General features: G+C 35.5%; 1 protein-coding gene across 9 annotated transcripts in view; it reads right to left on the bottom strand.

The window, feature by feature from the left end:
- MKLN1 (muskelin 1) overlaps positions 1–14015 on the bottom strand; it is a 283551-nt gene that overhangs the window by 56180 nt on the left and 213356 nt on the right. For all 9 annotated transcript variants that reach the window (XM_074315595.1, XM_074315597.1, XM_074315599.1 and 6 more), the window contains one exon: positions 3228–3340. In XM_074315595.1, coding sequence (XP_074171696.1) covers positions 3228–3340 — 113 coding nt within the window. The remainder of the gene's footprint in view (positions 1–3227; positions 3341–14015) is intronic.

The raw sequence follows: 14015 nt of genomic DNA on the forward strand, positions 1-14015 counted from the left end.
TTAGCTTAATTAGTACAAGTGCTATTAAAATGTTGAGCAATTATTCCCTAAAAAAAAAAGAAAGAGAGAAAGAAAATAAAGATAATAGGAAGCAATAGAATAGAAAACAGACAAAGAACAAGATAGACCAATGCATTTTAATGCAACAATATAAAATTTTGGCTGATATGGTTTCATGGTCTATAATGCAATTACCTTTACGAAAAAATCACTTGTCAAGTTGGGATATGAGATCAAAAAAGAACGTGCGTGATTATCTAAAAGGCTATTGAAATACTACTTTCCTTTCCAAAAAAAACCCATATCTATGTGAAGCCCTATTTTCTTCATATATTTCACACAAAACATCATCACAAGAGATTAAATGCAGAAGCAGATACGAGAATCTGTTTGTCTTCCACTAAGTTAGACATTAAAGAGATTTATAAAAATGTAAATTAAATAAAAATAGATTTGTTTTGAACCTATAAAAACTTACTCGCATATCTACTTGAACATTGAAAATAATTATTCTCTTTAAGAGCTGAGCTTTTCCATTATCTTTCAATCTCCTGTGTTATTAGATACATATTTAAGTGAATTAAATTAATTTTGCTTTTTAATCGTATATCATATTCTTAAAACACATGCCCTGGGGTATCATCAAACAATATCTGTACTCACTAGTATAAAAAATAAAATTAGATAAATGAAATATTGACTGTTCAATTTTGGAAGAAATGAGCATTTATGCTAAAGCCATATATTACCATTCAATTCAGGGATAAACAAAAGGTTTTGAGGTGTCTATATGAAGAAATAATAATAAATAATAAATCTGAACTTCAGCATTGGGTCACTACTTCACTGACTTCAAAATAACAGAAACAAAGTGTTCTCATCAAAATAATCTCTGTATTTTTCCAGTATTAATTTTAAATAATTATTAACTATATTCTAAATATTATTTACAACATATACAAATGGTATAAAAATAATACCCATGCCCAGCTTCAAAAGCAGAACATTAATATTACCTGTGGTCCCATGTAAACCAACCCCCTCTCCCGCCAAAGCAGCCACTCCCCTGAATTTTGTATTTATCATTCCCTTGCTCTTCCCCAGCATTAACTTTTCATTTAACTTATCTTACCTATTTAATCATTAAAGAGAAAACGTAAGATTTATGCCTTAAGGAATTCAGCGTGTAGGTAAACCAATAAGTATAGTAAATTATTCCAGGAATATAAAGGTTAAATAGACACACCAAAAGAAGCTTCTAATTTTTCACGGAGAAGTCAAGAATGGCTTCATAGAGGAAGTGAAATTTGAACTGAGTCTAAAAGAATAAGTAGACATTAGTAGGTAAAAGCTGGACCCTCTGTTAATTCCAAAGAGTAAAAAAAACTATTGCTAAAGGACACAGGTGAGAAAGGTGAATAATTCCATCAACCAGAGGTATGGCTGACACATAAAGTCAAGAGATGAGGTTAGAAAGGTCAATAGGGACCGAATCATGATGAGAAATTTGAAGTTTTTACTCTAAGCAAAAGTAACTAAGGTAGATAAATTGCTTTATCATTCTGATTATTGTTTTTCATACTTCCCTGTTTCTGTGCCCCTCACCACACAGTGACTCTGGACTTGGTCACATGACTTCCTTTGGCCAATAGGAAAACAACAGATTTGATGGCGTGCTCACGTCCACTTCATCCCCTTTTCCCCCTTTGGGCCCTGCCCCTGAGATGAGAACAAGCCCCAGCTAGGAAACAGGAGAGTAGGCCCAGCTGCTGCCGTCCTGGACGACGACTCTTGACACAAGTGAGCCCAGCCCAAACCACAAGAATGACCCAGCCAATCTCTAAGCTTTCGAGTAAAATAAATACTTATTACTACATGTCACTGAAGTTTTGTGGTGCTTGTAATGTAATAGAATAGATAATGGAAATGGACTGAAGCTAACCATAGGCTTTAAGCACGTGTCACATGGCCAGGTATGTTTTTTAAAGACTGTGCTAATGGATGGAAAAATGGATCTGGGGATTCAACAACAGAGGCAAAAATATTTAAGAAAGAAACTGTAGAGTTGGAAATAATGCCAAAAAGAGGAAAAGACATCTGAAATGCAACACTGGGTGCTAGAACTGTTGGAACTTAGGCACTAATTAGATACACTCTATGAGTAAGAGGGAGGATTTCAGGATGAATTGCAAGAATAATTACAGATGAAATCAACCCAGACTTAATACAGTTTAAGAGAAATAAGTTGGGTATTTTTTTTAGATGTCTTTATAGAAATAATCATTTCAGAAAGTATTACCTTAATACTGAAAGACAAAGGCCATTTTTACATACTTTTACAGGGATAAAAAACAGAAATCAGAATTTTAAGACACCTTTTGAAAAATAAGAACTACCCAAATGATTGATCACTGGAAAACATGAGTAAGAAAGAATCCAGTTTCCTGGGATTAAAAACATAGCACCAGATCTTTTTAAAATGGTCTTCATAGATTAAAATCAGTGGGTTTTGAGTTAGGTCTTTTTCTCCTACTTTTCATTTGTAGCTCCTACCATTCGGTTCCAGTTTATTTTTCACCTTGGAATCTGAAACACTTAGATGGAGGGTACAATAAAAAATTCTATAAAGATTTGGAAAAAACCGGAATTGACTGTATAACTGTGTAATTGTGCGCTTATTTAAATTCAAGGCCATAAATCTAAGCCACCTAATTCACTATGGAAATCCTTTATACATATATGTATCAACAGACACACATGAATACATACATACAATTTAGTTAAAGATAAAATAGTTATCATTTGTAAAATGGATATACAGTCAAATAGTGAGGGATCAAAACAGTGAGACAGTGAGGACGACCAAACACAATTTTCCAGAGGAAATCAAAATAAGACGAATACTCAAAGGAAGAGTAGAGGTGATGGGAAGATGAGAAAAAAGAAAGTTACAGTTACATTTCCAGGCAAAAGTAGTAAAAAACTAAATGATCTTAGATACCCACTCTATTCATCTCTGTAAGACAGATTTGTTCATGTACCAGTAGTTGAAGAACCAGGTATAGAAGAAGCTGGAATGCAAGAGTACTTAAACCAAACTTGTTTATCACAAATTGTTCTGTTACCACTGCTGACAGACATTAGGAAAGAATACAAATCATCCAGAAAAAGAGTATACACCCGCACCCCTATTGTAATAGAGACGGATGAAAAGTCTGAGAACTTGCCTCTTTCTCAGTGTCTCTAGAGATACATGTCCACTGGTTCTCTTTCACACTGTACGCCCAGAAGTCAGCAAGATCTTGTGTTCCATCCCAGCCACCAAACAAATAAACGGTCTCTATGGAAATCAGAAAAATATGTGTAAAATGATAAACTTAAGGACAACATGTAAGTATAGGCACCCAGACCTAGTCAGTTGTTTCTAAGATCATTTAAGGTACATCTAAATAAACTTAAAAATGAAAAATTTAAACTGGTAACATTCCAAAATACATTACTAGACTAGTATTTCCTAAACATAGGTATATGGAAAGACTTCTGTGGAACCACTATTTTGAGAGATTTACAAAAGTACAGATAATGAGGAGTCATTCTCTAAGATTCTGATTTCATAGGTCTTCAGTAGGTAAAAAGGGTCTGTATTGTAAAGTATCCAGGATGAACCTGATGTGCAGCTAGTTTAGGAGTTTGTGTGTTAGGCCACAAAAAGTTTAAATTTACCACTTTCTTAATAATGTAGCTTCAGACTGCAAAAAGAAAAAAGAAAGGAGGAAGGATGGGGGAGGGGGAGGGAGGAAGGAAAAGAGGGAGGGAAGGAGGGAGGGAGGGAGGGAGGGAGGGAGGGAAGAAGGGAGAAACGAAGGAAGGAAGGAAGGAAGGAAGGAAGGAAGGAAGGAAGGAAGGAAGGAAGGAAGGAAGGAGAAAGATAAAAAGCAAGAAATCCCAGAGGAATATACAGTGTAAAATACAAAGACATCTAGCTATTTCTGAAAAAAAATTCACATTAAAACTGTTTCCTCTCTATTGCAATACCAAAAACAATGATTAAAACTAGCTAGCTGGGAGTTAAAGTTAGATATCTTAAGAATAGTGATGCTTATGGCCTTGGTATTCCCATGGAAACTGGGGGAAAGTTTTCCAAATATATTGTGGTAGATTTAACTCCTCAGAAATCAACCTTTTAAGTTATTCTAGGTATTGTGAGAATGTGGTTTCTTCTCACTCTGAAATGTCTATCATATCCATGGACTTTATCCCTGTGAGAAACTGATTCCTTGCTCAGTGAATAGAGAAAAATCTTTATACATAAGGTTGTGTATCATCTCATCCTTCTTTACATAACAGTGCCTTTCCTTTCTTCAAATCTTTTCCCCCGTTATACATATGTTATGTCTACTGGTTATACAAGCCCACCAATTATTTTTAAAAAAGTTAAATAAGACATTACAGGAAAACTGTAAAGCCACTTACTTCCTACTTGGCAGGCCCTAGGCCTACCTATGTGGGGACAGTCATCTAAGTTATGTCCCACCATGAAGGGTTACAATTCCAAGTGCACTTGGAAATACCGTAACACCATTTAAAAAAAATCCTTGCCATTGAGAGAGTTGGGCTGTCTTCTAAGAGATTTTCGTCTTATTTTCATATGATTTCAAGCTCTCAGTGAATTTTCTAAGTGAAACATCCCATTTTATGCCCCAAGAACCTTGGGAAATCAAAATCATGCTTCTGGATGAGAACAGACCTTAGGAAGAGGTCTGAGTTCTCATGCTCACTGGGTAAGACAGGTCACCTAACCTCATGGGGGTCTCAGTTTTTTCACTCACAAAACTCTCAGTTCTTCAGATATAAGTTACATGAAGACATTCTGACGGCTGTCAAGCAGGAACAGCATTTCTACCTTTAAAACATGCACAAAAATAAAAAGCACTTTGTTGTTACTAATAGCCCAGATGCACTAACAACAGCACTACTGTGTCTGCTTCCATGTCAACTCAGTACCTAGAACACATTTGGCTCTGTACAAATGTGAAATAATGGCAATTATTTAAACTATTAAAAATTGTTGTATCTCAGAACAATCCATTAGCATTAGTTAAGTAACATTCTGTTTCCCAAATGGCACACAGTAATGCCCAGATACATAAAATTTTACAGGAAAAAAAAATTAAAGAATTGTCATCTGGCTTAAAAATTATTTGTCAAGGTCTCACTATAGGGACAATTAACGCTGTTCACTTCTGAAGCCTGGAGAGGGAGGGAGTATAGAAATAAAATAGCAATAGCAATTGACCTTTTGTTTTATAGTGTTTCTGGGCACCCTCTGGATAAGGTTACCCTGGTTCATTAACTTTAATAACCCTTCCTCTTGGGCTCTGGGTTCTCAATGTTCTTTCTGAAAAGCAGGTCTCTTTGTACGCATAAATTCTCACAGCAAAGAAAACCCACATTTCCACAACAGCCTCATTGATAGCTGAGCAAAATAAAATCTGGCACAGAGCACGCATCCCCATGGAATTAATCCAAGATGTCATTCTTCTCCCTGAATACTTGTGGTCCCAGTTGAAGCTTAATAGTAAAATTGAATAAATCAGACAGAAACGGGACCTTCTGACATACCTGAATGACACGCACAACAAAATTTTAATTAAATCCTCTAATCACTAAAGTTAAATTATTTAGAGAGGAAATATTATCTAGAAACAAACACCAGCAAAAGTATTACTTAATGCATAAAGAATATAAAAAACTTTGAAAGATTATATAAATAATGGGAGAGAACTGTAGTGAGAAGAAAGTAGAAAAATGAAAACATTATTTGCAACAGGATAGTCTGGTTTAAGGACTGTCTCTTCTCATGCTTATGGGTTATATAACAACTCATGTACACCCTGGGCCAGTACGATCGTCCTCAAGCAGCAGCCCTCTCGCTCCATTTTTTTCTTAAAGGAGCACAGGCTATCCCTCTCTCCCAGCAGTCAGAGGAATGTGCAGCCAATGTTTAATTCTGAACTGACAGGGCACTTTGGAGAATAAAAAGAAGACCTAGTCCCTATCCTCAAAGAGTTTACAATCTAGTCAAGAACATAAAACAAGTACCCAGATCACCATAATGCAGGGTAGACTAAGGGCCTAAGAAAGGTAAAAAAACACCATGAGGGTTCAAAAACGGAAGAGAGTATACTTGGTTGACAGGAAAGGTTTCATGGTGACAGTGATATCTGACCTATGCATCACAAGGTGGCTCTGTTGGAGGAATGGAGAAGAGGACATTTCAAGCAGAGTAGAAAGTATAACAAAAGTACAGAGACAGAAAAACACACAGAAAGTTTTCTGAAGACATGGACTCTAACTAGGCAGGCAGATCGCAGACAGCGCTGTGGCTGTACCACCACATCTGTGTGACCACCACCACTGGTTTCACCTCTAAAATGGTACACCTATAGCACACCTATGTCATAAAACTACTGTGAGAATTAAATTAAATAATGCAGGCAAAGTGGTGAAAACTGTGTGATGAATAAATGCACTGTTCAATTTAAATGAACACAAAAGGTAGTAGGTGCAGATGAGGTTAAAAAGACAGGTAGTAGCCTGATCATGCAAGGGGTTAAATGACAATATAAAGGCTTTGAACTTGACTCCACAGAAGATCTGGGCAGAGACATGGCATGGTCAGAGCTCAACTTGCAGCATATAGGACCAACTGAAAAGGAGGAGCCAATGAAAGAGAGGAATTAGAAATAAATTGACCAATAAGAGCCTATGTTGAAAACGTCACACCAATTTCATTCTAAGAGACTATAAATGAATCAATCACCAATAATCACTCAATCAATCTTTCATTACTCAGGCCACATAAACTAAAATTCAACCATATTCTCTGGAAAAGTCTTTTTGGTACCAGAACTAAATATAATCCTACAGCTACTTAGTACCAATAGTACTAATCTACATACGTCACATATGAGCTAAAAATAAGGTAGAAATGTTAACACATCAGTATCTTCACACCATTTTGTACAAAGAAGCCAGGCTTTTTATTTTATGAGCCGAACTGCACTGTACCCTTCCAGTCTGATTCTCAGGAGTAAATCAGACTGTGCTGATTGCATAATCCTCCACAAGATGGCACACTATTTTCGTAACTAAATCCATTTCTCCACTTTCAAACAGTACAGAACACATACACTACGCATTGCCACAGAGTGGGCTCAACCTCAGATACAAATTCATGTGTCAAAATGATGATGTAGCAGAAGGGTCAACAGGCTAGTGAAGGAGGTTAGCTTAATTCTTAGTTTAATACAGACACCAAGAGAAAAACAAATGAAATGTAAAAACAAGTTTTAAGAATCACAAATTTATACTCAAGATAAAAATGAAACCCTGTCATGACACTAAGTTTATGGCTTGAATTCTTCTGAAAACGCAGTTAGGAAGATCTTGAATTGACGTGAGAATTTTTGAGGAGAGGACTAAATAAGGGGAAAGATCTTTTATATGCTCTTTAACCTTACCTCCTTTAGCCATTCCCTTGAACTCTCACGACCCAGCCGATTATCAAGAGGGTTAATCTGCCTCCCTTTTTAAATAGAGCTATCTCCTTACATAAGGCTATGATTATAAAACTACCTAGAGACTGATCTTTTCAGTGAACTCAACATATACTTTCCCTGCTAAAAGGTTTATTTTTTGCTAGTGACAACATACTTTACATTCTTAATTAAGGCTGTATTTCAGAATTCCTTTGTGCTAATTGTATGAAAGAAGAAGATTCATGTCATATGTAGCTACAGAAATATAGCCAAGTGAATATATTTGTAATTAACAAATTACAAATATTAAAAAACCCATGCTGACCTACTTCCTTCAAAGGTTCCTTTAAGGAATATAAGGAAAACCCATTATGTGGCACCCTGTGTAAAAAGAAAAGCTCTTTCACAGAACTGGTACAGAACAGTCAAAGGTTCAGATTTCCATAGAAGGGCTCTTCCAAGTGACAAGTAACACCCCCTCAAACTTCTTTTGTCGATACCAAATACTGGGGTTTTGCCCAAGTCTTACTACTACCTATTCTGACTGAGAGAGGGAAAAGGGCTGGTACTGTAGGTTCTCAAAATTCAGTGAGCGTTACATAACAAAGAACTGCCTGGCACAATGGACATTTCAATTTTCATCTGAACAGGCTTGAACACTGAAACAAACTAGACATGCCTTTTCTCTCTTCCTATTTGCCCTATTTTACCTAGACTTGAAACCAAATCGGAGTGGAAGAATCTAAGTAGAGAAGTGCCAGGTACAGGGATTATAGTCAGGAAAACTGACACACATATGCAGTAGGACAAAATACTACATTCCTTCTCTACCAAGGTATAAATAAAATTCACTTAGGATGGAGGCAAGCTTTGAAAATTAAATAGTAAAATTTATGCCATCATGTCCTTTGTTTTCAATGATCACTTTAGAGGTGAAGCAAAATGAAAAAAACAAAAACAAAAAACTGTAGACTGAAAAAAGGAAAAGGACATTTACTATTAAATTTTTAATATTTAAGAGAACAAGATACACGAAACACTGGGAAGCAATAATTGCTTTGAAATACAAGCCACTTTCAAGAAGAGGAAATGAAGTGAAGGTGTTCGTAAATGTTTTTAGTTAAGAGTCCCTATGATGATCTGAATTCATGGATTCTCTTCCCAGAAAAATGTACACAAAATTTTGCAAACCACTTCAACAGATTAAGAGCCCTTGTTCCGGAAACCTTCAAAATGCATACTTAAAATAACGACTGGGCTTCTCTAAACTGTATTTCACTACTTAGGCACCAACTGCATAAAGATGAAATTCCAAGTAGAGGTTTTCAAACTCTACTTGGGGAAAACTTTTTTTATTAGTAAACCTACCTACTGCTTATCAGTTCTTAAATGTTTAATATTTTTTTCTAAAAATCTATACTTATGGTTTCCCTTCCTTTCTAAAACATCAATTAGGACAATATATATAAAAGATGAAACAAATATACCAAAATAACACTGGTGAGTTACTATTTTCCTCAACACAGCTTTTCAAGTTGTTTTAAATTGTTTTTCAAAATTTTAAAAATTATTTAAAAATATTTCTACTGTGAGATTCTGTCAAAAACATGAACAAAAAAACTGGTCTCCAAACTGATGTAAAATTCTCTCAGTAGAGTTAATCAGAATATATTTATATATTGTTACATATAAAAATACATATATACATCTATACTTTATGTACAAAATACATTATTGCTCTTAACTCTCACAACTTAATTTATTATTACCATTTTTATCATCATTGTAACTCACTCAAGATCAAACAAAAAGACAGTGGTAGAGTCAGAAGGATTCACGACACAAACCCAGGTACGTATAACACACACACACCTCCCCCACAAACTCAACCCCCAAGCACTCTATTTGGTTGTTAACTCAGTAAGACTGGACTAGAAAAGGATCTTTCAAAGATTTATGGTAAATATCATCTCTTTGAAGACGATTAAGATCAATTTGATTAAGAGGGCTCTGGTACATACATGACGAAATCCATATTTACAGTATATGAAAGCACCTGGGTAAATCCTGCTATTAATAGTTTTATAATAGAAATAAAAGGATTTCTAGAGAAAAAATTCCAAGGATATCCCAGATTCTGCTCTTGCACCCACGTTAAATTCGGAAAGCACCAAATGTTACCCTAAAGAATGCAAAGCTCTATGTAACGTTTCATTTTTCTACCTAGATCCCAAGTTAATGATAACTACAGCTTTAAGAAAGCAGTCTATATACTAGAATAAAACAAATAGAAGCATCAGAAAATTTAAATTTATTAGAATATAACCAACAACATAAATTCACCTCAGGAAAGTATTAGCATATTACAATAAATGACATCACAGAACTACCCACACAGGAAGGTTTACAGCAATGTCAGTGCAGTTTCCAAGTAAATATTTTTCTTTCTACGTGAAGGAAAACGGATTTCAAGTTTGATTCAATTGAACAAATATTTAGTGCACATTTACTCCATACCAGGCTCTGTGGCCATGGAAAATAAATAAGGCAAGATCTTTGTCCTTCTTCCCTCAATGGTCTCTCCCCAAGACCATTAGGGCTTGGGGGTGGGGGAAGTTGAACAGACAGAAATGGGATACATAACACCTATATAAGCAACTCTAAAATAATATGGAAATCACTGTAGCAAAAACAATAGGATGAACGAAGTGCTATGTAAATACAGAGTGGGAAATAATTATTCTACCTGGACCTCTCTCCTGAACCCCCAATTAATACATCCAACTGCTTCCTTGACATACCTACCTGGATGTCTCACTGGCATCTCATACGTAACCTGTCTAAAACAGAGTTGCTGAACAAGACAGCATATTTGATCCTCTTATTTTACCCATCTAACGGAACAGCTACACTATTTTTCCAATCGCTCAGGTCAAAAGCTTAAGTCATCCGTCACTCCTTTCTCACACTTCACATCCAATCCTTCGGCAAATCCTGTCGCTCTACCTGACATCTTTAAAACACATCCAAAATTTGACCAATTCTCAACATTACTGTCACCACTCTGGTATAAGCCAATGCTATCATCACTTTCCTAGTAAGCAATTGCTTCCTAAAAGGTCGCTCTGCTTCTTCCCTTCACCCTGTCTGTCTTATTAAAATCATTCAGTTCATAGCATTTCTCAACATCCAACAATGTCTTCCCTTCTCACGCCAAATAAAGGCTTAAACGTTTACAAAGACGTTAAAGACTCAACACAGTCTGGCCCCCTCACCACCTCGAACTTTACTGACTGCTACTCTCTTCCTCACACACCTCAGATTTAGCAACAAATAATCTGGGAAAAACCAAGAGCAGGAGACAGGTGGGAAATAGTTTTACTTTGCAACACGATTATTTCAACAATGATCATTACTTCTATGGAATAAGTGATTTCATTAGAAATTTTATTTGAATACCTAGTTCCACGATATTTACCATGGAATTTTAAAACTACATGTATTTAACCCTTTAAAAATATTATAATGAATCTTCCCAGTAAGATCCAGAAAGGCAGACAGACAAAAATATTACACACTATTTGTAGCGTATCCTGGGCCCCTTAAAGCCCATTCGTGAAGCCTCATTGGAGAAAACATGGAAATACCAGCAGGATAGAGAATGGTAACAGAAAGGAATAGAGACAGCAATGCTTAGCTGACACAAGACTGGGAATGCCAATGTATAAAAGTTACTAGTCTTTCGAATAGTGCTTTTCTTTTTCTTTTTTTCTCTCTCGCTCATAGCAGATTCCCGGATTCCTCACCCTCAGTACCAGGCACCTGTTGAAACGCCACCTAACCCACAATCCTAGAGTCTTGTAAAAGTTCAGAAGCTCTTTCTACGACTGGTCCTAGGTCGTCTTCCCTTACATCTCTCTCTGCTTCCAGACAATTGAATTCTCAGAAACTGCACTCCTGCCCTACCTCAAGCTGGACCCCCCCAACAGAATTACATCACCAGTTCCTACCCCAAACCACACCCCACCCCCAATATATACTCACATGCACACTCTGAACTCAATTTTACTGCAGAAAACTTCTAAGATTTTGGTGAGAGAAGAGAGACCCAGGTCACAAAGTGTGACGTCCGCTGGCTCCACTACCATTTGTCTCTTTATGTTGTTCCTTATACCCTTTCTCTGGTCCTAACAAGCAAGTTCCTCTTATTATTACAAAGAATAGTTCCTGTAGAATCAGCTCTCCTCAGCATTTTACCTTGTACCCTAAAGAACCTTCCCAAACAAATACACTTCCTCCCTAAAAGGAATGCTGGTGAATAAAATTGTCTTCAACTTATCTATTATTTGTAAACATTTTTGATATAACATTTGAAAGTGGAAAATTTAAAACCACTGGTAAGTACCACCCAGACATCACGAAGGTCACTATTTTGGTGTGTCCTTTTAGTTTTCCCCTCTGTGATCAACAATATATTTAAAAAGAACCATCGCTTCCAATTCCCATTTCAAGATATCAAAATGAAGATGAGAGGTTTCAAGTAGCACCTTCTTTGAAACATATTGTTTCAAGTTTTTTAAAAAGCAAAAGGAAGAATTCCATACCAAGATGTTTTACACACCATCCTATCATTACTCATACAAAGGATTACTTGAATCGGGCTAACCCTTTCATTCTCAACATTCATGGATAGTTGGTACTGTTTCCACACTATTCGCAGTAAGGGTGACAAACGTACTGACCATCAAGCTCATGTGAGTGATGAGTAACTTTATATTAATTGACCATCTATGATTAGTTAGTTATACTAGATTTTAAGTTTTTGGTTCCTTTTAAAGGCTGAAAATTGAGTTTTATTATCATCCAGGGGCCTAAATAAAGCTTAACTCAGCATTCAGAAAGTTAGAAAGAAAAAATAAAAGCACTGAAATAGATACAAAATTGTTCTAAATAAAAATCCCTCTACTGGATAAGTCCCTAAATTTTCTATGTAGAACCATTTACTTAAAATACATATTTCCAAAGTACTTCTATTACTTTTCATAAACTTAGTGCCAATACTAGAAGTACAGAGACAGGTCAGTTCTACTTTGCAGACTTTGTTACCCTATAATAAATCATCAGAAGGTATGAGAAAGAGATTACTCCTTTAAAGATCCCATCTGGAATAATATCCGTAACGTTAATAGTCATTTTTAGTATGCTTTCTTATAATTATTATTTCTAAAGTAAATCAAGTAAAGACTCAAGCAACTCTTCCTCTCTCCTTGAGATTGTTTCTTAAAAAGTGGGGACAAGGACCTTGACCGTCAAGAGTCTGCTGAAATCCTATTATAATGCATGAAACAAAGACTTTATAGAAAAACTATGTGGGCCTTTATCACTCTATTGTAATTATTTCACTTCAAGGATCTCTGACTTGAAAAATTAGCTTTCGATCTTAGTGACTTGCTCACACTAAGTTCTGTCATGACATTTGCATCTTTTTATTTTCCATTTTCAAAATTCATGGATTAATAAAAAAGAAAATTATTTTCTTTTCTTACACATGTACTTACCCATCGCATATAGTCTCTCTCCCATAATAATCACCCCAGTCATCACTATGGCAATTCCTTCTGCTCCCTAACTAAGTGAACCTGAAGTATTCACGTAAACCACATCACTTTCACATGTAATGAAAGCAGCCTTTTGTTTAGGAAATTCAAGGAGCTTTTTCAAACACACTCTTCTTCAGGATATTATTGCCATATTTTTAAAGAAGAGTTTAATAATATTTCCAATTATGACTGAGAAAGAAAAATAGGCATTATAAATTCCACTCTATGCTCAAAAGAGGGAAAAAGCTACTAAAGACAATCTAAACTCAAAATTTCATCTCCATTCTCAAAAAGTAACTATTCTAGATGAAAAGGAAACAATTTGTATATAAATCTGATTCTTGAACAAATAAGCAAATGTATGCTTATCAGACACTCAGATAGGAAAAAATGATGCCTGAAACTCTACAGCTTCGTTAAGCCTATTTCTGTGGGAGGGACGGTGCCAACATTAGGAAAGCAAATTCCTATGCCTTGAAATGAATCTTTCCCAAAGAGACCCTAATAATATTTCTACACAAGCTCACAGGTTACTATACTAACTTAGCAGTTAATTTTAAATGAAATATTATAATTTCTCGTTATTTACAAAACATTTGTGAAAATACATTAATACCTAGATTATTACCTACAACTGAAATAATTTTTACTCTTAATTATTTTTTAATGTGAGTCAACAAAAACAGCGTATTTATTCCGGAAGCACTGTGAGTCAGCATAACACAACAGAACTGAGTATTACATTGAAAAAAATAAAGTATTACTTGGATGAATATTGGCACTCTATGAAGTAACGTTTTCTAAAATCAAATAATAAAGTAAAATTATTCTAAATTATTGGTAGTATTTGCTTTTCAGGCTGGTAAGTTGAAAC

This window comes from Rhinolophus sinicus, linkage group LG11, assembly GCF_036562045.2.
Source record: "Rhinolophus sinicus isolate RSC01 linkage group LG11, ASM3656204v1, whole genome shotgun sequence".
Taxonomy (NCBI): domain Eukaryota; kingdom Metazoa; phylum Chordata; class Mammalia; order Chiroptera; family Rhinolophidae; genus Rhinolophus; species Rhinolophus sinicus.